The sequence below is a fragment of the Neovison vison genome, chromosome 11 (assembly GCF_020171115.1).
Source record: "Neovison vison isolate M4711 chromosome 11, ASM_NN_V1, whole genome shotgun sequence".
Lineage (NCBI taxonomy): Eukaryota > Metazoa > Chordata > Mammalia > Carnivora > Mustelidae > Neogale > Neogale vison.
Window position 1 is genome coordinate 97,480,321 of NC_058101.1, and position 26,895 is coordinate 97,507,215.

Genomic DNA, 26,895 nt, shown 5'->3' on the forward strand with positions numbered 1-26,895 from the left:
ATTAATAACATGACCAGCCAGTTACTGATGTGGCTTTAGCCTTAGAGGAATATTATTAAAATTGGCTGTTAAATTTCAAATTTAAGCATTTGGTTTTATACTGTAATACTGTATTTCCAATACGGATATCAAAGAGACCAAGCTGATTTTTTTTTTCCTTAAAGACATAGTCAAATATTTTAGCCATAATACAAATCAATTTTGGGGGGGGGGACTTCCATGCCAAGATAGGAAATAGATTTTTTAAAATCTTAGAATAATTATTATAAAAGAACTATAAAATGTAAATTTCTGGAAAAAAATACATGGAAAATGTCTCTCTAGAAAAAAAAATACACAACTTGTTAGATACAAGAAAACAACATTACCACGGGGTGCTGCCAGCAATGGACATGGCTTAAGAGTCTTAAAAAATTCACAAAAGGTAATTAGCACCAAAATTGTCTAAAATTTCAAATGATATACTGAAGTGATTCCAGACCCAAATGTTACACGATAAAAAAGTTACATTTAACTTTCATCAGTCATAATAAATATATCCTTTTCAATCTTTAGAAAATGTGCTATCTTTAACTGATTTTCATCACAATATTAAGGTAGTGTATAGTAATTACGTTTATATTGGTTTGGGCTGAGCAGGAACATAGATATCCAAATTATTTCCCAAATAGTAAGGGGTTATTTGGTGGGTATGGGTGGGGACAATTCTCCCATTAAAACTTCGTTTTAGCTCCTTGCTCCATCCTTTTTCTTCTAAAATGTTTTATTGGAATTCTTTACAAGATCTATATTGCCTGGTTTGAATTCCATATCCTGTTATTTTCCCTGCTCACTTTTTGGTGTGTTAAGATTGAGAGTGGGAATAAGGTGGGGTTTTTAAAAGTGGGCACAGATCACAATAATAAAACAAGACTTTTGAATAAGCTACCAAATGTATATTCAACCCTGTGATAATCAAGAGTTGAGTTTAGTTTTAAACAACGTCCACTTAGAAATTTAATTACAAAACAGCACATAATTTGAAACAAGGCAAACTTTTCAGCTTTCATGTAGTGAAATATGTAACTTCACCAATACATATACGGCTACCAAATGTGAAACAACAGCTTATTTGGCCATATTTTACTGTTGCACATAAATAATGACAAGGCAAACAACAGCAACTAGTCCAAGGGCTTGTAAGCCAAGGAACCACAGCATTATCCAAAAGAACATGACTATTACTGGTTCCACAATTCGTTCTCCAAAATACATCCTTGTGAAGCCCATCTCGAGGAGGCTTTTGTTCAGTTCACCAAAAAGTGTTCCCATCTTTTTGTAGTCATCTCCAACAGGTTCGCCAGTGTGATTTTGTGATTCTTCAATATCCTTGAAAACAAAAAGAAAAACAAAAAACCAGAAAATAAAACATAAACATAAAATGAGAAATAGATGAAGGTCCGTAAGAAAAATGAATATCTCACCATTCTCCCAAAATACTGGGTGTAATTCTGATAATCATTCAGTAAATATTTGGGATTATTCCTTTCAATTAACATATAGAATGACTATATCTGTGCCCACCTTTCAAGAATTTGGAAAGCCCTGATTTATTGATTTCTGTAGAACCAACAATGGACCCTCAATATTGATTTATAAGATTACGGAAGGAGATGATTCATTTCCATTCATTTTCTAGTTTCCTGGGATTATAAAAAACAGCTGCTTAAAATGAGGAGTCATGTTTGTATCATTCTTCCCCTTTACCATGATTTCAAAAAACTTTTCTATCAACCTCCTGTTTTGAGGCAGGGACCCAGATTGCTCTGTCTTGTGAAAGTAAGCTTTTTAGTCCATTCCCTTGACACTGAGACTTCAATGAACCTAGCCTGAGCTGACTTGTCAAGTCTTGTTGCTACTATTGAGCATTTCTCAGCCATCACTGCTGTGATCTTTTAGTTTTAGCCCTGGCTAAGGAGATCTCAGTGTAGGCCCTTGCATAGTTTCTTGTCCAGATTCCAGAAATGTCCAAAGTGTGTCTTATTAATCTCATCAGAAGAGAAAAATAGTTTTCAAATAGGAATAATTTTGTACAGTAAGTCCAAAAGTCCACCTAGAAGTCAGCTCCTAAGAAAATGTCCATGTGTACCCAATATACATACCAAAAAATATTTCCAAAAAAAGTTCACTATTTCTATTACCTCCCAGTCTTATTACAAGTAAGGCTTTTATGCCAGTTACTGAGCTACTACTGTCTCTCAGCTTTAAATCAATCCTTGGAATTCTAGAAACATTTTTGGCTTGTTAGTCTCTGCCAATATAGGGACTAATGAAACATTGCACAGCTGGAGAAGGAAAGCAATTTGCTCTCGTTTGCTTCTGAAGGGTTTGTTGGTGCTGTTGGTTTTACTCTAGCAACACTTCTTCAATCTGATAGTAGTAATTTCTTCTAGTAGCAGCCACTGGTTTCAACTTGGGGATTTCCCAACACTTGCAGAACCAATCTCAATGTGCCTTCTTGAGACCAGATCCAACCTGTGGGTGCCTATTCCTCAGCTATCTTGTTCTTAGTTCTATGGGATCCCCCCTCTGAGTGAAGAGACATCAGTACTAGGAGAGCAATGATGGGTTCTTGAAAGTCTGAGTTTCAGCTCCACAGGGCCTTTCCCCAATCTTCTCAGTTTTAGTAAGTCTACCCCTTTTTTTGGCTGCCCCAGGCCAGGCCTAGGAGTAGGGGCTGCTTCCAGGTATTGTTATCTACATGAGTTTTAAATTTTAGCATACTCTGTAATCCCCTGGAGGGTTTGTTACAGCACAGACTGTTGGGCCTATCACCAAGGTTTCTAATTCATAAACTGGGGCTAGGGCTTGGAGTCAGAATTTGCATTTCTAACAAGTTTTCCAGTTGAAGCTTATGATGCCTGTCTGGTGATCATTGTTTGAGAAATCACTTCCTTAGTGTTCTCTTTCTGCCTTTTCCACTCTTCAATGCCTAATTAACAATTCTTTAAATTAAATCATATTTGTTGAAATCATTGATATAATTTCTCCTCACTAGACCCTAATATAGTCACAAAAGAAAAACTATGTCACATAGGTGACATAGTTATCTGATCATAATTTATTAAACCTAATTCCATTTAGGAGTCATGATTCAAATCAGTAATTATATACTGAATACTTACTAGCTCATTGTAGGTACAAGATGGAGAATTATTCATAGAACAAAAAAATCTTTAGGTAAAGGGTTTGACATAATAAAAAGTAAGTATTATTATTATTTTTAAAGATTTTATTTATTTATTTGACAGAGAGAGATTACAAGTAGGCAGAGAGGCAGGTAGAGAGAGAAGGAGGAGGAAGCAGGCTTCCTGCTGCGCAGAGAGCCCGATGCGGGACTCGATCCCAGGACCCCGGGATCACGACCCGAGCCGAAGGCAGCGGCTTAACCCACTGAGTCACCCAGGCGCCCGAAAGTAAGTATTAGATAAGATTAAGTGTGCTGTCTAACCAGAGGAAAGTAAACTTAGAAAACAAAAATCACCTGTGAAAAAGAGCCAATGAATTTGAGCAAGTTTTGAGGCACTTTTCAAATACATGAATCAAACCTTAGATTCCTTTAGTAGAAACCAAAGCTTGATCATTTCAGCCATCTGAAATGATTTATATAAGTAAAATTTATATAAGTAAAAATATTTTTATTTAAAAATGCCTTATTATCTCATCTCTCTCTATATATATACACAATTTAAAGCATATATTTAAGGGAAGAGAGAGTGAAATCTAATTTTTATTTACAATAGCAGAAAATGATGTTCTTTAGGACTTTAAGGTGATCTTTCCCCATATAACAGCAGTTTATATAGAACACAGAATATCACTGATGAAGTAGTAGGAAAATTAAACTTACTGGTTCATCATTGTTAAGTCTATATTTTAAGTTTAAGCCAGAAGTATTTTTGAATTATTATTTTTAAGCCAGAATTATATTTACATATAATTGTAAAATTAGTTTTGGACTTGCATTTCTATCAAAAAAAGAGTGGAAAAAACAAAATGCTGTAGAGGGATTTGAAATCCAGGCTCCAACACTTAAACTGAGTGACCTTGACCAAATCACTTTCACGAGCTTCAGTTTTCTAATCCACAAAATGGATTTACACGATTCCTTTTGATAATGATAATTTTCTCTTGAATTATAATTTACTTGTTAACCTTTCCTTAATTTTTGTGTTTCATTTCTTTTTTTTTTTAAAATATATTATTTATTTATTTGAAAGAGAGAAAGAGAGAGAATCACAAGCAGGCAGAGAGGCCGGCAGGGGGTGGGGAAACAGGCTCCCTGCTGAGCAGAGAGCCCCATATGGAGCTAGATACCAGGACCCTGAGATCATGACCTGAGCCGAAGGCAGAGGCTCAACACACTGAGCCACCCAGATGCCTTGTGTTTCCTTTCTAAACTAGTTTATTTCTCACTGATGTGCTGTGATTGGGTGAATTTTATGTTTCTCAGCTTCTTATACTTTTATGTGTTCCATGATGATATTCTACATTATAAAAGAAAAAAAAAATCTTGTTCTTGCCTGAGATCAAGCCCTTCTTCTCTTTAGGATAGAACTTGAAGACTACTTGATTTAGTTTGTAATTCTTCTGGTGCCTCACCTCTCTCTATTCCACCAGTGTCTTACATTGTTGATAATCATTTCTAGCCTCCTTTTCCTACTTTTTATTAAAGTTTTTTGTTTTCTTTTTTACTTTTTCCAGTTTCTTTTAATCTATGTACTCATTGTACTTTGGGGTTTTCTGTTGTCACCGAAGATTTTTAAACTTTTTTTTTCAACATGTTTGTGGTTGTAGTACAAAGAAAGTACCCCAATCTGATATGGTTTCTTCTGAAGATTCGCTTAAAATTTTTCTACAGACTGCTTGTGGGTTTTTCAGGGAAGAAGTCAGTGTTGCAAGGAAATCAAAAGAATCAAAACAAGGAATTAGCTAACTCCTAGAGGCCAAGAGAGCAGGCCGCAACGGATCACATCATCTCAAATCCTGAGAATACCTGCTGGGATTGAGACTGTAAGTAGAAGACCCAGTAAGGATCGGTCTTGGCAAGATGTGGGTGCTACAGCCGGTTTTGTTTTTTAATATGAAAAATTTCAAGCAGGGCACCTGGGTGGCTCAGTGGGTTAAAGTCTCTGCCTTCAGCTCAGCTCATGATCCCAGGGTCCTGGGATGGAGCCCCCGCACTGGGCTCTCTGCTCAGTGGGGAGCCTGCTTCTTCCTCTCTCTCTGCCTGCCTCTCTGCCTACTTGTGATCTGTCTGTCAAATAAATAAATAAAAATCTTTGAAAAAAGAAAAAAAGAAGAAAAATTTCAAGCAAACACGAAATTAGAGAAAAATAGTACAGTGGTCCCCTGTACACCTATAATCAACAATTACTAAAAGTTTGCCACTTTACAGCAGCAATTCTTAATCTGGACAACCTAAAGGAGAGGTAAAAGTAAAAATCATTAGAAGAATGCTTAAAAGTGGCATATCTTCACAAATGAAGTCCTGTGGAAACATCCAAAATATCCATCAAAGAATTAGATAGGTTTCAAACAATCCTAAAGGAAAGATATTTAAGAACATGGAAAAAAGCAAATAGGCAGCATTTTAAAATCAGTGAGATTATAGTTAATTTCATTCCAGTATTTTCTATACCCAGAATATCCACCACAAATACATTATCCTAAAAGGTACAAACATTGGTGCACTGCTAAATGTTTAGCAGTAGCCTTTGTCTGGTGTGGGAGTTGGGTGGATCTCTGACTGGAATTGTTTGCCAGTTCCTTAGCTTTTTCCAGTTTCTGTAGCTGGTCCTCCCGCTGTGGTCCATTTCAAGCTACTTACACCTAGCTTGCAAGTTTCCTGAAAATTTAACAATTGGCTCTTGAGGTCTGGTGGGAGCTGCCATCAGTACTCCACTGTAGGTACAGTAGTTGAGATAAAGGCCCACATGGTTATAATTGATTAGTTTGATCGCGCCCTTCTTTCCATTGATTAGTGCATTTAATGCAAATTTGAGTTTACAAAGTTGCTAGGCTAGGATAGATAAATAGAATTACTGCAATACAACATATTGAAATTAGGAAAATTGTATTAAATGTATTATGATTTGAGTAGTAGATAGGGTAGATAAAATGAAATACATGTAATGCTACAAAACTACCGCAATTAACAGAATTTTGCTTTTTCTGGTCTGTGTCATACTGATATCAAGAGTTCATTCAATTCTTTTTATAAATTCTTATTTACAATAAAATTTAAAAAGCCTGGATGGTGTGTGAGGAAGTAGTGCTCCTTCAGTGCTCTCAGACTGCATGAAGGACACCTCCATCCATATGCCAGATCCAAGGGCCTTCTTGACTCCTCCTACTTCCCTCCCCTTTACATCTAGCTCATCAACATATCCTCTTTATTTTACCTTCTAGATATTTCCTTATTGTGTATATTGCTGTTCCCTCTGCTGCTGTAATCTCAAAATAATCGATGAACATCTCTTGTCTTGACTATTCCAGTAGTTTCCTAGCTGCTCTTGCATATATTCCTTGGCTCCCCTATAAGTTATTTACCACACTGTAGCCAAAGTGATCCTTTTAAATGCAGATCCAATCACTCCCCCCTGCTTTTAGCCCACATTTTTAATGTGATCTATGAGGCCCTGCTTAGTCTGGTTTCTGTCTGGGTCTCTGGCCTCATCCTGTCATCAGCTTCCCTTTGTCTTTTCCTGTTTCAGCCACTTTAACTTTAACTTCTTTAACTTCTTGAACAGGCCATGCTTTTGCCTGCCACAGATTTACACCTGCTATTTTCTCTGCCTATCACGCTCTCCTCCCTCCCTTGCTCAGTTAATGCCCGCTCCTCATTTAGCCTCGGCCTAAGACTCGACTCAGTCTCAGAGCACCTTATAATTCTCCTTCAGTGTATTCTAAATCAGTGTAGATGTATGTGTGATTATTTGGTGAATGCTTCTATCACTGTACATGAGGATATGGGACAATATTTATTTTTGCTGACCATTTATCCTCTAGTATCAGTGTATAGCAGGAGCTGTGTTGGGAATAGCAGCACATAGAAGGAGCTCAATAAATATTTGTTGAATAAATAGAGAAAATTTATCATGTGTCTGGCAAGCATTGGAGCAATAGCTTGATAGATTTTCCATTGCTCACTTCTTGCCAAACAAAAGATGATTTTTTTTTTCCAAAGCAAATATTTCTGTTTGGAAAATTATTAAGCATCCATTCCCTCTTTCTTCTCAGAACCTATTCCAGCCCACATTCCTCAGGTGAGGCAGACCCTACCTACAGGTCCAGAGAGGACAAGTCTTAAGAGTAATAAACTTCTCTTTACCAGAAGTTGACTTTGGAAAGTGCATGTGATCCACTTTGGAACAATGACTTTTGTGGGTCTTCTTGGAAAAAAGTCTTCCTAACCCTTCTGACACAACTTTGGAAAGTGATCCTTATCTTCTTCTATTTCTCCACATATAATCCTTTAAGTAAAGACAACTTATTGTATTTTTTATCAGTTTTCTATTCCTGCTGTAATAAATTACTATAAATGAAGTGGCTAAAAACAACAAGAGTTATCACCTTATTGTTCTGTAAGTTAGAAGTCATGTCAGCAGGATTGCAGAGAATCTGCCTACCTTTACTAGTTCCTACTGGCTGTCTATATTCCTTGGCTCCTGGCCCCCTTCCTCCATCTTCAAAGCCAGCAATGTTGCAGCTCTTCTGACCATTCTTCTGTTGTTAACTTTTCTCTCTGACTATAGCAGGCAAAGGTTCTCTGCTGTTAAGGACCCACATCATTAGGTCTAGCCTAATGGGCTAATTCAGGATAATCCCCCATCTCAAAGTCCTTAAATTTAATCCCATCTGCAAAATCTCTTTTGCCATGTAAGGTATCACATTCACAAATTCTAAGGATTAAAATATGGATATCTCTGGGGAGGCATTGTTCTGCTTACTGCAATATTTTATTATAAAAATTATTTCTTTATATATCTATTTCCTGTCACTAGCTTTGATAGGAAGGGTAAGCCATTAAGGGCAAGAAATATGTCTGATAAATTTCACTTAGTACTTAGTATGTTGCACTGTGCCTGGCCTATTGTAGGCTCATAATAAGTATTTGTTGAATGAGCAATAGTACTTTACAATAACAACATGTTAGGCAACGAAACAAAACAAAAAACCCACAAAAAATAAACAAAAGTTAAATATAACATCAAATATTTTATTCCTCTATGAGTACAGATATGAATTTGTTCAAATATTTATAAATAAATTCTATTAGATTACAAGTTATGGTAGATGCTAGCTAAAATTTACATGCTTGGGGGCACCTGGGTGGCTCAGTTTATTAAGTGTCTGACTCATGGTTTTGGCTCAGGTCAAGATCTCAGGGTTGTGAGATCAAGCCTGCCCCCCACATCCATGCTGGGCATCGAGCCTCCTTGGATTATCTCTTCCTTTCCTTTTGCCCCTTCCCCCACCATTCACCCACAAGCTCTCTCTCTAAACAAAACAAATTAAAAAAGATTTATATGCTCAGCTCAATTTTTAAACCATTGTATTTGAACAGTGGAGGGTAATATAAACAGAAGAGTTCATGAATCCTTGACTCCCTCACATGTTTGTAATTTTCAGAGTAATATAAATAAGTGGTGGTATTATTGATGATATAGTAGAAAAGCTAACACTGAGTGCCTACTATGTGCCAGGCACCGGCTTTACACGCTTTATCTTGTTTGCTCTTTCCACAAGCTGTTGAGAAATTATTATTTTCCCTCATTTGCAGATAAGGAAACTAAATTTCACAGGTATTAAATGTCTGGCCATTGGCTTATTCTTAGTAAATGGAGGAGCTCTTACTCCAGAGACCACTCCTTTAAACTCTATACTATACTCCCTCCAGTTATTATTACATTAGTAATTAGCCTCTGTCTAATGCTGTTTAGTTTTCAGAGTAAATTTTACGTATTTGAACTCTGCAAAAAGAAAAGCTATATAAACACATTTCCATTTGTCACAGAATGAATACATTTAACAAAGCAAAAAGAACATCAGCATCTTTTTTTTGTTCTACATCTTTCTCACAGTTTACAGCATATCGAAAGTAAGTTTATCAAGCCAAAAATTACTCAAATTTTTATTCTTATATAAAAATGTAGACAAGGCAAAGCTATTTGCAACAGTTTAGTGGATTTTTCATAGCCCTTTCAGTATTGACTAGAATTCAGATTCAAGTATGGAAAAAAAGATTGCAAACAAAAATGCAGAGATATACTTGGCAGAATTGCAGTAAGGCAACAACAATGAAAACCAAAAAACCAACCATACAAAACATTTCATACACAAAGTGGCACAGCAGTGCAGAAATTCAGATGGTGCTTTTTGCTCTGTTCTAACATTAATCACTTTGTGTATTTGCCAAATTTTATTTGTATTTATCTGTATTTGAGGTCCTGGTGAAAGAACATTTGTCAAAAGCAGAGTTTCCTTCATGATCATACAATAATGGTATGACATGCGAGCTGAAGTGTTCTTACCGAGATAGTGATATTATTATCTTTTCATCCATGATTAAAGACATACATAAAAACAAAGAGGTGTTAGATTGATTCAAAATCTTCTTTAAAAATACACAAAATTAGTGATGAGAAACTGAAGGTGAACCGTTACATAATCGTAGGATTTTTTTTAAGAGTGAAGTATCCTTAAAGATAATTAAAACAAAATCTCCTATTTTAAGAAACAAGGAATGAGAGGTTAAGTCACTCAGCCTATTAATGACAGCACAGGTTTTAGAAGCAATTAGGACAGATTCAAATGTTGCTCTGCACACCTACAAGGCAAATTACTTAACCACTGACCCTCCATTTCCCCATTTGTTAAAGGAACATAATAATACCTAACTCATAGAGTTGTGATACTAAAATGAAGACATGGATAAAAAGCTTTTAGAATACATATACTAATCGTTCAATATATGGTAACTATTACTATTACTATATTTTTGGTAGATTTATATCTTGTGATTTTTACTTCTCTTTCTATTGTGCCATGTTGCTTGAGATAATTAATACCTTAGGGATCATCTTTCTCATAATAATCAAATTCAGTTGTATTTTTCTTCAAGTGTTATGACAATTTAATTATACAGAAGTTGAGATGGGATGTTTTCTATGGAGCAGGTAAGGATAACCCCCATTAATTATTGTAGCTATATACTGGATATTGCGTTAACTATTGTGTTTTCTGTGGAATTAGGTATGGACCTATGGCACAATCTGTGCACATTAGTATGGCAAGGGGTCTGTTTATTGACTTTATGAAGAGTGTAGGCTACATTCTATAAACAGGTTTTTGCTGAGTGGGTGAGAATTTAAAATGTGCTTTCAACTCTTTTCCTGTTTGTGTTACTACATTTGTATTACTGCACAGCATTACATGTGCAGTATTGGAAATCTGCTGTTTTTGTCTATCTGATATTTATCCCACCTTTTTCTGCTAGAAGCATGCACCCTGATTTAACTTTGGAGAAACCATCCACTCCACTCTTACTCCCCATGTTTTGGTTGAGGATGTTCCCATCCCCCAGTTTGGAGCCTAACCAATCAGAACATTCCATTTCCTTGGACATATGATTAGTTAAGGAATGAGCATGTAACCCAAGATAGGCCAACGAAACACCTCTACCTAAGACTTTTGCTACAATTATTAAAAAAGAGACATTCTTCTTTCACTGCTATTGGTTAGCTGGTAAGATGCAGGTCATCTTATTACTATGGGGTGAAAGACTGATCTAAATGAAGCCAATATAAAGTAAAGCCAAGAAATGATATAGCTGATATAGTTTCAATACCTAAAACCAGCTAGTGCATCAAACTCTGGGCTTTTTAATTACATGATCCAATAAATTCCTATTTTGCAAAATCTAGGGGGAGTTGAATTTTTGTCACTTGGAGCCAAGAGTTCTGACTATAGATGATGACGATGACAACGATTATAAAAAGAATAGCTGTTATTAACCGAATATGTACTATATACTGGATATTGTGTTATGTACTTTACATTCTTTAATGGCACTTAATCTCCATTTTTTACAGTAAGTATTGTTAATTCCAAACCCTGTGTTTTTCACTATAGTGCTCAACTACTTCTTTATTAATTGGGATTTATTGTTACTAGCAATAACTAATATGATAAATGTATTCATAATATTAAAAACAGCAATTAATGGCATTTCCAATAATAATAATCCAAGTGGACATTTTTAGATATAACTTCCTAAAAGTTGCTTTAAAAAACTATGTAAGAACATGTAGATAAATTATTTTTTTTTAGATAAATTATTTTTGTACATATTCAGACAACAAAAGAAAATATAGGATAAAAACTAAAATGCTGATTTCTCCTTGCTACTTTCGGTTGTCCTTCCCTAGCTATTAAGGAGAGCCAGCCACAATAAAGCAAACCCAAGGAAATCATAACTGGGTAGGTAAATTTATACATCTCAACTATACATCTCAAGATGCATACCAAGCAAGAGCAAAAGAGTCTTTTTTTTTTTTAAAGATTTTATTTATTTATTTGACAGACAGAGATCACAAGTAGACAGAGAGGCAGGCAGAGAGAGAAGGAAGCAGGCTCCCTGCTGAGCAGAGAGCCCGATGTGGGAAAGAGTCTTTAAATAGAACATATTAGTCTGTGAATTGAGGTTTTTATTGAATGAATGATAGAACTAACGAATGAATGAACTCCTAAATCTTCTCACTGCGACCATTTCTCCTTTTATCTTGTCTATTCAACTACTCCCACTGACTGTTTTTCATCCTCATTGGGCTTGTAGTCCACTGATCTCTAACTTCTCTCAATCCACTAGCTCAGTCCATTCCTTTCTTCTCTATCCTTGTTCTGCTTGAGTTCTATGGCCCAGAATTTCAATAAAGTTTTAAACTCCATTGTCTTCTTGGGCAAAACCTTAATTTTAGAGGAACTTAACTATTTTTTCTGCCCACACCTGAGTGGTACTCAAGACAGTCATAACATTGGGTGTTTTTGACCATTATCCCCACCAGATCTTCAAATATTCTGCATTCCTCCTTCATTTCTCTGCTCAGCTCATTTTTTCCTGCTCTCTCCAGTCTATTTCAAATCTCTTTTCTCAAACCTCTGCTTCTCTCTTTCTCTATCCCTCATCCTCCAGCAAATTACCTGAGCTTCTACTTCTCAGGGAAAAGCGAAGTCAGAAAAGAGCTTCCTTAACTTTGTGATACTAAAAGTAACAACTACTTCATTTTATATTCCTCTTCCCTACCTTCTTTTTTGTTACACATAAAGAAATGAGGAAGTGTTCCCCTTCTTTGTCCCAATTCCTCTTACTTGTATGTAGGATCTTTTCCTACCTTAGATTATCCCTCTACCATTATCTTCTGTCTCATGTGTATTGAATCTCTCCCTCTCAACTGGCCCCTCGTCAGTATTTCTACATGCTTACATCTTTACTCTTAAATATAGGCTCCCTCCTTACCACATCCTCTATTAGTACTGCCTTGCCTTTTCTTCTCTTTCATAGCCCAACTGTTTGAAACATTTCGCTTGGTTTGTTTCCATTTTTTTTTTTTTTAAATTTCATGGTTACCAAGAACTGTAAGAGATTGACATTTTATCCTACCTGCAAGTGAACAAATTAGCCTATCACAGTTTCATGGATGCTGGCAGAAGACATAAGATTTTTGGGTTAGAGGTAAAAGACTATTACTTGGGCCACATGAAGCAGCACGAGTTTCATGTTGACGTTGGTTCTCCTTTTCACCTAAGTCCCACCAGATGACACAGAGTGGCACAGGTAGATGCTGCAGGCAATGGGTTTACATCACAGCTGAGGAACTCTGAACTTCGAGAACTCTAATCTTTTATTATGGGCTACATGCAAACTTTTCTGACCTTTGTCCCAGAGGGAGACATTATCTTTATTATACTGGACAACAAATAAATTTCCTCTCTGTTCCAGGAGACAGTGTCTCTATCTACCAAGTCTGTTCACTTAACAACAAATACCCTTGAAAAAACAGTCTTGAGAAAATAAATAAATTGGAAAAAAAAAAGATAAAAGCAGCAACCATCAAAAAAAAAAAAAAAAGAAAAAACAGTCTTGAACAAAAGCTCTTAGTACAAGAGATCCATGCAGAATTACTCCATCCAATCATATCTCATCCTGTTCCAGTCTGGCTCTGTCCCCATCACACCACCAAAAAACTCTTGAAAAGGTTGCCAGTACACTGTTATATCAATAAATTAAATAGACATTTTTTTAGTTCTCATTTATTCTACTCCTAAGTACATTCATGATGACCATTTTTTTAAACTTCTTTCGCATTTTATTATATCACTTTCTCCTGGTTCTACTTTAACCCATCTGGTTATGACTTCTCAGTCTCCTTTGTGGGTTTATCATCCTCAACCGCCATTAAATACTGGCCCCCAACCTCTGGTCCTCAGCCCTCATCTTTCACTCCACATTTTTTTCCCCTTAAAAATTAGGTATATTTACTACCAATGAATCAATTATTTAAATATTATGTCCAGCTCAGACCTCTCTTTTGCACATTAGACCCACACATTCAACCGCTTTCTTGACATTTACACTTGCATATCTTGAATATACTTCAATATTCAACACATCCAAGGCCAAAACCATGATTTCCTTCCTCAAAACTAGCCTTCATTCAATGAACAGATTATCAGAAATGAAATCCATCTTTAATTTCTACAGAACCCTGGCTTGTAGATTGTTCATTGATAGGTTTTTACTTCCAGCACTTTGAATGTGTTGCCCTATTGCCTCTGCTCCCCAATATTTCTGATGAGAAGTCAACTATTAATCCTACTGGGGTTCCTTTGTATTTATAAGTTGTTTTCCTGTACTGCTTTCAAGATTTTCTTCTTCCCTGCCTTTCAAAAATTTGACTATGATGTGTCTGGTAGTGGACTGCTTTTTGTTTAATCTATTTGGACTTCACTGAATTTCTTAGATGTGTGACTTAATGCTTTCATTAAATTAGAAAAAAAATTCAGCCATTAGATTCACAGACCTGTACCCCTGGGGATAAAAATATATTATATGTTTATAAAAAATAAAAAAAAATTAAAAAACTAAAAAAAAAAAATTCAGCCATTAGATCTTAGAATACTGTTTCTCCTCTCATTGTTATTCCCATTATTTGTACATTGGTGTGCTTAATCATGTCCCACAATTCTCTGAAGTTTTATTCATCTTTTTCCATTTTTCCCTCTGTTCTTTGGATTGTATAATCTCTATTAATCTATCTTCAAGTTTACTGATTTTTTAAGAAGATTTTATTATTTACTTATTTATTTGACACACAGAGAGAGTGCACAAGCAGGCAGAGCAGCAGGCAAAGAGAAAGGGGGAAGCAGGCTCCCCGCTGAGCAGAGAGCCTGATGTAGGGTTTGATCCCAGGACCCTGAGATCATGACCTGAGCTGAAGGCAGAGGCTTAACCAACTGAGCCACCCAGGCACCCCAAATTTACTAATTTTTCTCTTTTGTTAGCTCAAATAATTTTTACTTGGTTTATTATAGTTTTCAACTCCACAATTTCCATTTAATTAAAAAAGTTTTCCTAACATTGATTATTTGATGAGACTCCATCATTATACTTTCTTTCATTCTTTAAGCCTGGTTTCCTTTAGTTCTTTGAATGTATTTATATTAGTGTTTTAAAGCCTTTGTCCATGAAGTACATCATCTGGGACCCATCAAAGGCATTTTCTCCCCCTGTTCCAGGGCCATACTTTTCTATTTCTTTCCATGTCTCATAATTCTGTGTTGATAATTGGGCATTGTAGAAAATATATTTTAGCAATGCTAGATACTGATCCCCTACCCCTATCCTGGAGGTGGATGCTGTTTCCTTGATTATTTATTTGCTTAGTGACTTGCTTGAACCAATTCTGCAAAGTCTTTTGCCCTGTAGCGTGCAGCCTCTGATGTTTCTACTCATATATTCCGCCACTATTTTGATCTTTTAGGCTCATTATTTAGGGGTTGCTTCTCAGTTAGCACAAGTCATTGGTTAAAGATTGTGCTTAAGCCTCTTTTGCCAGTCAGTCAATTTTGCTCTCCATTATTGGCTGTATCTGTAGGTTAGACACTGCTTTCCTAGTTCGGGGATTTTACTTGTTTATCCCACATTCAGCAGGGACTAGCAGTTTGGAGGTTCCCACTCTGACTGTTCCTGAGAGGGCACAGCCTTGGACATGTGCACAGTTTTTCAGACTGCCAGGAGTGATCATATTATTTGTGGGAGTTACCCGTGGGTCAGAGTAACTTACTATACATAGCTCCCTAAGTGTTTGATCACAGGTTGTGTTGAAGCCCCTTGTTCCTGTGAGGCTTCTGCCCTGTGTTGATGGGTCTGTGTGCAGCTTGGGGAATGCTTTCAAGTCTGCCCCACATCCTGCTCTGATTGCTCCTGAGTGGGTGCAGCCTTGCACATGCATATTACCTTCCTGATGATCACAGTTGATTATGATGCCAGGAGGGCTATTCTTGGCTAACTTTTTCCCTGGTCCTTTAAAACTTTTGGCTGCTCTGTTGGTTTGATGCATTTTGGAGTTACCAGTCTCCTCTTAATGGCTCTTCATCAAGAGCCATTTTGTTTTGTTTTGTATACTCCTAGGCACGGAATTCTACCCTCCTTACAAATAAAGTCAGTCCTCTCAGTCAGATTTGTAGAGATCTTTACCCATATAAGCTGCCTTTACCCCTGGGTGGATCATCTGCACCAGTGCACTGGAGGTTGGGGACAGAGACCCTTTTATTCCAATGACAACCCTGCTCTACAAGTATACACTGAAAGTGGGGGAGCAGCTCTGATCTTGGCTTGCCTCTCTTCACATGGAACCTCTACCCGATGGCGAGTTAGGGCCGGATAATTGGGCCACAGTGTTCTCAGCTTGCTCTGCTGAGAGTAGGGGCTGGTTGAAGAGAGAGTTTGTCCTCTCAATCATGCCTAAGTGGAACAGAATTTCTGTAACATGGAGTTGATTTGGGGTGCAGGAGGATGAGAAACACTAGATGCCCACTCCTCTATGGTCAACCTGCAGCTCTAGATGGCTGGGGTTAGGGAGAGAGGAAAGCCCATCTTCTTGGCCTCTTGGCTTCTTGGCTAATATGCTGGGATTGAAACACTGTGAAGGGGACTTTATGAGGGAGAAGTAATGGGTTGTGGCCCAAATGCCATAAAAACTCACTGTTCTGACATACAGTAGATTTTCTTTAAGGAATGTTTCTTGTGGAGCCTGGGTGGCTCAGTTGGTTGAGCAGCTGCCTTCAACTTAGGCCATGATCCCAGGGTGCTGGGATTGAGCCCTGCATCGGGCTTCCTGCACAGCAGAGAGCCTGCTTCTCCCTCTCCCTCTGCCTACCGCTCTGTCTACTTGTGATTTCTCTCTCTCTCTCTCTGTGTCAAATAAATAAATAAAATCTTAAAAAAAAGAATGTTTCTTGATTTTCTGTATGCCCTTAGAATAATTCCCAAAGACTGAATAATTGTTGTTTTTGAATAATTTTCACCAGTTAACTTGTTATTTTGCTGGGGGGGGGGAGCCCACTGAGTTTCTTACTTCATTGTTCTGGAAGTACTACCTTGGTTGTTTCTGGACATTAATTGTTTTGGATGTTGAACTGATGAATTGAGGTACAGTTCCTGTAAAAGTGAATTGGATAATACTGGATGGTGAATGGCTGGTTTTTTTGTTTGTTTGTTTGTTTTTATAAAGAGAGAGTGAGACAGCAGGGTGGAGGAGGTGAAGGGGAGGTGGGGGAGAGAGAGAGAACTAGCAGTCTCCATGCCCAGTGTAAAGCCTGACATAGGGCTTTATTTCATAATCCTGAGATAATGACCTGACAGCCAGTTTTTTTTTTTTTTTTTTTATCAGTCCTGGGATCTTAAGCCTTTGAAGAGTGTTTTTTATTTTTCATATGTCCTGTAATGGTCAAATTCTGAGTATAAAAGCTCAACTTCTGAGGATCCATTTAATCAAATGGTTCTTCTACTAACACTTAAAAAAAGTCTTTATTTACTTATATTTAAAGTTTAAACAAATAAAAATCAATGAGTTTCTTTTCTTCCTTTCTCAGTTCCTCTCACAACCAACATTAAAGAAGCAATTTTCCTTCTTTGCTTGGCAGAGTCTAGCAAATACTTTAGCTGATTTAGTTCATTTTCTAAAGTAAGCCTAAGGTAAATTAACCAGAAATTAAAAGCTCAGAATAATCCTGTTTTTTCCTTAGTTTCTATCAATACATTAAATTTCACACCCAAATCTGTTTTTAAAAACAATTTTAGCATAATTAAAATACTTTTTTTTCTTCAAAGATTTTATTCATTTATTTGACAGAGATCACGAGTAGGCAGAGAGAGATGGGGAAGCAGGCTCCCCGCTGAGCAGAGAGCCTGATGCGGGGCTTGATCCCAGGACCCTGAGATCATGACCTGAGCTGAAGGCAGAGGCTTAACCAACTGAGCCAGCCACGTGCCCCTATAATACTTTTTTATTAGTATTTATAACACCCAGAGGAATTTTTAAAAGATGCAGAAATGTCAGGAGTAAATCAAGAATTCTCTGAGCATTGGGGTACTTGGGTGGCTCAGTCAAGTTAAATGTCTGACTCTTGACTTTGGCTAAGGTCATGATCTCACGGTTGTAAGATTAGGCCCATGTCCCCACATCAGGTTCCCTGCTAAGCATGGAGACTGCTTAAGATACTCTCTTTCCTTCTGCCTCTCCCATCGCCTCTCTCCCTAAGGAAAAAAAAAATGCTCTGAGCATTAAAATCACTGCTTTCTTCCTACTCTCCACATTAAATCCCTGGCAGTCCAGAAAGAAAAATAATGAGCAAAGAAGAAAATATCCCCAGTACATATAAGAATAAAACTACCTTAAGTTATGCATATATCCAATATAACATTTATAATCATTTTGCTGTAAAAACACTTTTATTTGTATAACCAATTCAATTCAAGAAACATTTTTCTGGGGACGTCTGGGTGGCTCAGTTGGTTGAGCATCTGACTCTTGGTTTTGGCTCAGGTCACGATCTTAGGGATTGAGTCCTGAATCAGTTTCTGCCCTCAGCAAGGAGTTCGCTTGATATTCTCTCCCTCTCCTTCTCTCCTTTCCTTCCACTTGCATGCATATGCTTTCTCTCTCAAATAAAGAAATAAATCTTTTTTAAAAATCCAAAAAACAAAAAACAAACATTTTTCTGGTGCCTATAATATTTTAGATAAATAAGACTACATTCTTAACTTTAAGAAACTAAGACATATTTATGTAAAAATAAGTACATTTTAAGGCTAAATATGTGTTTAAGCATTGTAAAATGCTTGGCCTTTAGCTCAAAAAAGGTCAGTTTGGTCAAAAAGTTAAATCAGGAGAGTTGGCCAAAAACTACCATTGCCAAAAACACTCACTAACATAATGCTTTCAAATATTTAGTTAAATGATGTTTTTAAAAAATGATATGGTGTGTTTAAATGCTTTTGTCTTGTTATATAACAGAACAGTTGTTATAGCTAATGTACTATAAACTGACTCTGTAGTTATCAAAAATATCTTCACTTTAGCATTTAATCACCTGCAAAGACTCATTTTTGCTTTTTATTCTTCTTAATTTTTAAAGGCTGGTCCTATGTAGAGATGCCCTATGTAGAAGTATATAAGCCTTATAAACAACTAAATAATGTTTAAGTGAAGTTTTTAATGAATTTTGCAACATATTTATTAATTAAAAAAACTTAATATTTACTGAATATTATATGCTGGGCAGTGTTTTAAGTACTTTGATCTTCAGAACCTAACGGAGGGCGCCTGGATGCCTCAGTGGGTTAAGCCTCTGCCTTCAGCTCAGGTCATGATCTCAGGGTCCTGGGATCGAGGCCTGCATCGGACTCTCTGCTCAGCAGGAAGACTGCTTCCCCCTTTTTCTCTGCCTGCCTCTCTGCCTACTTGTGATCAATCTCTCTGTCAAATAAATAAATAAATAAAATCTTAAAACAAACAAACAAACAAAAAAACACCTAATGGAAACCGAGGAAGAGAGACTGTGTAATTTTGTCAAGGTCACCTAGTAACTGGTGGAGTGAAGACATACATTCAGGCATTCTGCTCTAAAGACCATGTTCTAAAGCCCTACACTATCTGCTTTCTTATAAATTAAAAAAAATCTGGTAATTATTCACATTCTATTTGTTTATATCAGTTTTTTAACAGCAGTTCAAACAGTTACACTTGTCTGGATTCATTTATATTTAGCAAAAATGTTAAATTATTTATAAATGGTTTTGTGGCGTTTACCTTTGGTTCACTCTACAGTATAGCCTGTGGTCTTGAATGTGATACTATTTGACCAGGATTTAAAATTTGTCTTTGTAAAAAATAAACGCCAAACCAATCTCTAATTCTTAATAACACCACTGCCTCCGCCCCCAAAAGAAAAGCAACATCAATTGTTATAAAGACTAAGCATATAGAATACTTCAGAGGCTGATTTTTTGGGTTTCATTTTTCTAGCTATATTCAGTTAAAAAAGAAAAATGTATCTTATTTGGACAGAAAATAACTACCTTTTATTTCCTCCTGAAACTGTCTTGCCTTAGTAGTATGAACAATAGTACTAACATAGTAGAATGTGATCCAATTATCATAGGAAGTCTGCCTTTATAAATAACATAACTTTGAATGAATATAATTATGGGGATATAAAAATGAAGGAAGAACAATGATAGAAATAAGTTGGGAATCAGTTTCACAGGCATTTTAGACTGAAAAGTCTTCCCTCACTTCCAAACACTGGAATTCTTTTTCACTCAATCCACTCCACTATCCCACTCAGCCTCTCAAATGAAAGACTTTTTTTTTTTTTTCTTTAAAGATCTTGTTATTTTCTTTCAAAAGGACAGGAGTCTCACATTTCCAAAACACCAACAAGAGATAGTATCATATGGTGACAAACAAATACATGAAAACAAATATTAAAAAAGTAGTAATTAGAAATTGTTAAAAAAAAAAAATGTCCTCTCAAGCCAGAAAAACTTCTGGATTAGTTTCAGATTTAGCCCTTTTGGCTTTTACTTTCTCCTTGCAGTTTAGAACCCACTGCCTACTATTTTAACTATGAATTCATAGTCCTATGTTCTCTCCCACTCCCGGACTTTCAGTAGACTCCAATTTCCCGGCTCCTTTTTCTAAGTTGCTAAGTCCAAGGTAAAAATTGTACTCAGATGCCTTGTTATAAAACCATGTTTGTTCAGTGTCCTAGTACTCTTCCATACTCTCAAGTCCTTTCAGTTATTCCTTGCTAACTGTTAATCCAATTTTTCATATTTATTGATCCAAATCTTTCCCATTCTTCTATCTTCTCCTTCCTTAGAGGTATTGCTTTTCTTTTTAAGGTTGACCTATATTCATAATTCCAAATGCTTTCACTCATCTAAGTACAGAAATGAATTTTTATACTGTAACACTTATTTTTACTCCTAAAACAAAAGAAAAAAATAGAGATCCTGATTGGAATTGTAGCACTTATGTATTAGGCAAGCCACACTTTAAAAACAAAACCAAGAAAGGCAAAGATATTACAAAATTAGGGCGCTGGTCAGTATCTAAAAACCAACTAGATAAAAATGGATTCTTAAAAGTACCAGGTCTATTACTGAAGGTCACTGTTCTAGTTGTTTGATTCTGTTGAGAGAACCATCAACATTTCTGACTTTGTGAATACCTCTTTTAAATTAGATTTGGAAAGAATGAGATCTTGCTATTTGCTACAATGTGGATGGAGCTAGAGGGTATTATGCTAAACAAATTAAGTCAGTCAAGGCAGGATAAATTCCACATGATTTCACTCATATGTGGAATTTAAGGAAGAAAACAGATGAATACCGGAAAAGAAAAAAAAAAGGAGAGAAGGAGGCAAACCATAAAAGATTTTTTAAAAAAATATTTATTTGAGAGAGAGAGAGAGAAAGCATGTGCACATGGTAGGGGAGGGGCAGAGGGAGAGAGAATCTCCAGCCAACTCAGCCCTGAGCACAGAGCCCCATACGGGGCAATCCCACAACCCTGAGATCATGACCTGAGCAGAAATCAGTAATGGAAGGCACTTGTGATGAGCACTGGGTGTTACATGTAAGTGATGAATCAATAATATTATTCCTGAAACTAATTTTACACTATATGCTAACTAACTAGAATTTAAATAACTTCAAACGTTAGGGAAAAAATCAGAGTTTAGGACAGGAGTTTAAGTTTGTACTTAGGCCACAAAAGTACAGCTTTATGAAAATCTGAAAATTCTACTTGTTTATGCTGTATCTTCTCCATATTATATTTGAAGATTTAAAGGTAAACATGACTGTTATGTCTAACAGAACTATGGAAATATATGAACCATCCCTGTTGGAATTAAGTTGCTTTAAAGTTAACTATCATTACTTTCTGAGGTCTATAATGAGATTTTGTCTCATAGCAAAGTTAACAGTACTTACGAATATGACAATTTTTCAAAAAGCTATGAAAATGCCACATATAACAATGCTTGGGAGTTGTTTATTGTGTTTTGTACAATAATAGTTCCTTGTTTTATATAGTGCACTTTTTGTCAAACCCAGTGACTTGGGTGATACTTTTCTTTGCAGTTCTGATTTAACCATCATGGTGCAATTCTTTTGAAATGAAATGCCTACTAAATCATTAATCAACCATTCAGATGAAGTGGGGGTAAAGTTTGCTTTTTATTATTTATGGCACTAAAGAATCTGTAGGAATCTGGCTTTATAAATAAGGAAAAGTATGTGGGCTTATTACATTTCTTCTGGAAAAAATACTTCAATAACAGTATATGTACATAAAGCCACCTTATCTTACAATGAAGTATAACAGTTGTTTTAATGTTATGTAAATGGTGACATAGTGAAAATGACTACAAGTTTGATGCCCACTGTAACAAGGTCTGTGTTTACTCTAAAAAGTTATGTTCCTCTCCTCTCAGCATGTTTTGCACCTGCATTTTATGCAAGATGTGTTGTGCCCTACTTGTGGCAAATCTGCACAGACCTGACTGATTTGCCAGACCAACAGCTGCTTACTTTCAGGAAACCACACTCCAGTTCTTGGTGTGTGTCATGTCCTCTCTGAGTATCACTAACCTCTGATTACTTAACTCCAACTCCCATAATTCACAATCCTTGACTTACAGAACAGCCTGGCCTTGCAAAATAATTGCTTTAGTCAATTTGGTTAAATTCAGTAAATAATAATCGAATGTCTACTATGAGCAAGTGCTATGGGGTACACAAAAGAAATTATCCATGTTCTGTCTCATTAAGCTGTTTAATATACAAGGAAGGATATTTACTCAAATCACCATATTAAAATGCTGCTGTACTCTCTCTTACTAATTAAAATAATCTGCACTTTTATAAAATGTTCATAGTTGTTTTTTATTTTTCTGAGCATTACTTCTCAGCTCAGGTAACTCTTCACATTTCTAGACTTGCATGCTCAACTCCAATTTCAACATTTCCATGGGGATTTCTTACAGGAACCTCAAACTCAACATGCTCTGTACCAAATTCATAATCGTCTGTCCTAAAATTGGTTTTCCTCCAGGGTCTCCTACCTCAGAGAATGTCACAACCCAGAAGTGTAATCAAGAAGCCTGTTAGTCATTGTAGATGTCTTCACCTCCTTTGTCCTTTCTTGTTTACTTTTATTGGCTCATTTCCCTCTGAGTTTATGTTAGAACTCCTCAGAAACTTATCTGTAGGCCGCCTTCTCTTCTTACTCTATAGTCTTTCCTGTTGAAGATTTCATGCTCTCTAATGATTTTACTACTGCTAACCTGGCTTATATACTAAAGACTCTCACTTTAATTACACCCTGGACAAGAGAAAACAATTTAGCAAAGCATTTTTAATCTTTTCAGGAAAAAAAAATCCCTGTAGTTTTAATTTTATTTTCCCCAATTTTTAAATGTAATCATCTCCCATTTTTATTTGCTTATTAGCCATTTGTTCAATAAACTTACTAAACACACACATTCCAAGCCTTTGGTCCTGCAAAAACATCATTAAGTGTGTTGTTAAACTTTAGAGGTCAAGTGACTTCCCCAGAATCAGACAACTAGCCAGGACTGAAAGGTAGACTTCTGAATATAAATCTGAGTGCTTTCTAATAAATTGTGATGCAAACCTTTATGCAAAAGATCTGAACCAGACATAGAAAAAAAAATTTAAACAAATTCATTATAAGGTGCGATTATATGATACTCCTTAAGAAATGTATTTTATAAGAAATGAAATTTGTAAGTCCATAATTAATTTACTTTTCCCTCTCTTCTTCCACAAAGAGTTTGAGTTTACTTACAGTAGGAACAAGTGAAAAAACAAAACAAAACAGAGAACTGGAAGGTGGGATGGGTGGGAAAGAATTGAGAATTTAGATTGGGGAAAGATAAATTACCACAATTACTAAAACCAAACCTCAAACTTGGTTCTACCCTCCTAGGAAGTCAAAGCAAAAGAAGGGGCACAGCCAAGTAATTCTCACTTCCTTTAGTCCTCTGCTCAAATGTTACCTTAGTGAGGCCTTCCGTGATCACCTCATTTAAAACAGCAACCTTATGCCATGCCCACACTCCCTACCAACTCCCCGCCTTTTATTTTTTTTCCCTGGTAGCACTTATAACCCAGTTACTTGTTAATTTATTCATTGTCTCTCCCCCTACTACAATGCAAGTTTAATGAGGAAAACAATTTGGGCTTGTTTCTTTGTATCCTAGATACAAAGATACCTAGAATTGTGCCTGGAAAATAGGAGCTCAATAAAGTTTTTGAGTGAATGAATGAATAAAAAGCTATTGAGAAAGTATATACTAAACAGAAAAATAACAAATAGACAAATAATACCAAAAACTGTCAATAATATAATAACTATAATCAGTTGTTAAAACAATTGATGTTTAATATTAAACAAATGGATAAAGAAAACATCTTCAGTATATGGTCAGACTGTTAAAGCAACTGAAGTCTTAAAACAGTAGCTAAGTATAAAGTGTCCAAAGACAGATTTCTAAATAGCTAATCATTTAAACTCCAAAGGGAGAATATTATCCAGAAGTAGCAGAATCATTATATCCCTTCAATTATGTAACTGTTAAATAGACTATGCATACATATTGAATAATGAAGTTTGGTATTTAATTTTGTCTTCATATATTTATTCTCCAGTGTTTTATACTAGATAATTTTAGTGATACCATGGATGGTCATACTAAGTGGTTAACTCTCTGTAAGAAATCACTCTGTTCTTACCCTTCTTTAAATTTAAAAATGCAAACTAATGTACTTCTACACTGTGAAACTCTTGAGTTGAATTGTCTTTGAAACCAATAACCATTCAACACATGCTAGGATATGAACAAGCAGTTGGAATTTATTTGCTGAATAAAAACTCATCATAGATATGAAAGCAGCAATGTTGTTCTCATCAAAATTTTTCAGTAGTTATCTTAGTATCAGCTGAAGTCTAGCTATATAACTCAACAGAAAGAACTTCAAATATGAATCAATCCTTGCTTTTCACATACATATAAGTCATGTATTTTCTTTTTCTTTTTTTTTTTTTTTAAAAGATTTTATTTATTCATTTGACAGTGTTCACAAGTAGGCAGAGAGGCAGGCAGAGAGAGAGGAAGGTAAGCAGGCTCCCCGCTGAGCAGAGAGCCAGATGCGGGGCTCGATCCCAGGACCCTGAGATCATGACCTGAGCCGAAGGCAGAGGCCTTAATCCACTGAGCTACCCAGGCAACCCAGTCACGTATTTTCATATGCACATTGAAAGTGTGTGTGTATGTGTGTGTGTATAAAATATTGTCATGGGAAAAGATGAGAATAGAATTAATATTTTCTAGCAGCACCCGGCATTCAAAGAGGAGGGATCAAGTACCCTCACTATCCAACAACTAATCTATCCATGTAGCAAATTTTAGAAATTACTTTGTTTCTTTATTACTATAAGGAAATTAAGAATAAGTAAAAAAATTGTGGAAATTCTGCATTGTTTAGAATATTGTTTAGCTTTTGAGGTATTTTACATCTATAATTAGATAACCAGTAGCACTGAAAAATAATTCTTATCTATAGACACACAAATAAATTCTGTTTTAGTGGAGTTCAATTGTCTTCCCTCCCCTGCCTATGGGAAAAAGCCAATTTTGAATCCACTTGTAAGTTTATTTCAACAAATCTTTTCCCCTTATACATTTTTGACTTTTTTATTTCACCTGTGAATCAGCTATAACATTTGCTTGGTTCCCTCATTAATGATGAGTTAAGTAAAATCCTTAATGTGTGATCATTTTATATTTAATGAGCACTATTTTACCTCTTCTTGAAAATTATCCTTTAACAGTGCTATTATTAAAATGACTGATCTGAATTTTAATTTATGTTAGTTCTGGGTTTTATCTACTATCTTTCCTATGTTGAGCTCAAGAAAAATTAAAAATAAATCCGCAAATTTAGACCAATTATGTAAGTTAATATCAGTTAGTATTTCAAGATCCTATGCTCATTAGCCTTTGACCTTCTCAGTAATGGGTGGTTTTAAAATACAGCGTATCAGGGAAGATAATCCTTGCCTAAATTCTTACAAGTATCTTACCTGGATCCTTAGCTCAATGCACAACTAACACTACTGGTTTCTTTTCTGTTGATTTTTGACAATAGAGAATGTTCCTGTTATATACAAAGTCCTCTCTCTCTCTCTTTTTTGGTGAAGATTTTATTTATTTGACAAAAATAGACACAGAGAGAGGAAACACAAGCAGGGAGAGTGGGAGAGGGAGAAGCAGGTTTCCCATTGAGTAGGGAGCCCGATGTGGGCCTTTATCCTAGGACTCTGGTCATGACCTGAGCCAAAGGCAGCCGCCTAATGACTGAGCCACCCTGGCCCAAAGTCCTCTCTCTTTTGAAACTAATTTTTGTCATAATTGCCCTTAGGAAGTCACATTACTTCAGGCATATCATCAATTGAGTTTTTACCAGCAGTGTTGTTTTGGACAGAAGGTTTTATGGACTATGCTACACCCCAGAGATGCTAAAATAATTGAACCATTTGCCACAGAATGTGATCTCTGCTCTCATGTTCTTCTGAGCGTGCAAAGGGGGAGTGGAGAGAGGCAGAGAATAAATATTTTAACAAAAAAATTATTAAGATAATTTCAAATAGTGAGAAAAGCTATGAAGAAAATATAACATAATAGGGGAACAGAAGAAGTTGGGTGGGTTGGAGATTCCATGTGGTAAGCAGAGCTGGGATTTGAGAAGTAACAGCTAGGTTGATGATATAAGCTCTGTTAAGGGAAGGGCTGGGGAAAAGAGTCCAGGCAAAAACCTTGAGACAGAAAGGAGCTAGCTATGATCTTGATCTTGACTTGGGATCTTGACTATGATCTACATTAAAAATATGTTTTATATTTTGAACTGGTACATATAAACTAAAGATCTAAAAAATGACACTCATACCATGTGTGATAGATTCTAAAAATTTTATCTATCCTATCCTGTTCACAATCCACTAAATTGCCTTCATGGCCCAACACTAGCTTGGTGGTTAAAAACTCAGGCTTTAAGCATGGGTTTGAATCTAAACTCCACAACTGACTAGCTGTGACACTTTTAATAAATTACTTAAGCTCCCTGTGTACATTTTTTTTTACATCTTTAAAGTAGGGGCAATAATAGTATATACTCATGAGGTTTGATACCAGATT

At 36.0% G+C, this 26,895-nt stretch overlaps 1 protein-coding gene across 1 annotated transcript in view; it reads right to left on the reverse strand.

The window, feature by feature from the left end:
- Positions 1-294: 294 nt before the first annotated feature.
- The window catches only part of FAM241A (family with sequence similarity 241 member A), a 38,214-nt gene continuing 11,613 nt past the window's right edge, over positions 295-26,895 (reverse strand). Inside the window, exon 2 of the mRNA XM_044224234.1 lies at positions 295-1,368. Within this exon, the coding sequence (XP_044080169.1) occupies positions 1,123-1,368 (246 nt within the window). The 3' untranslated portion in view covers positions 295-1,122. The remainder of the gene's footprint in view (positions 1,369-26,895) is intronic.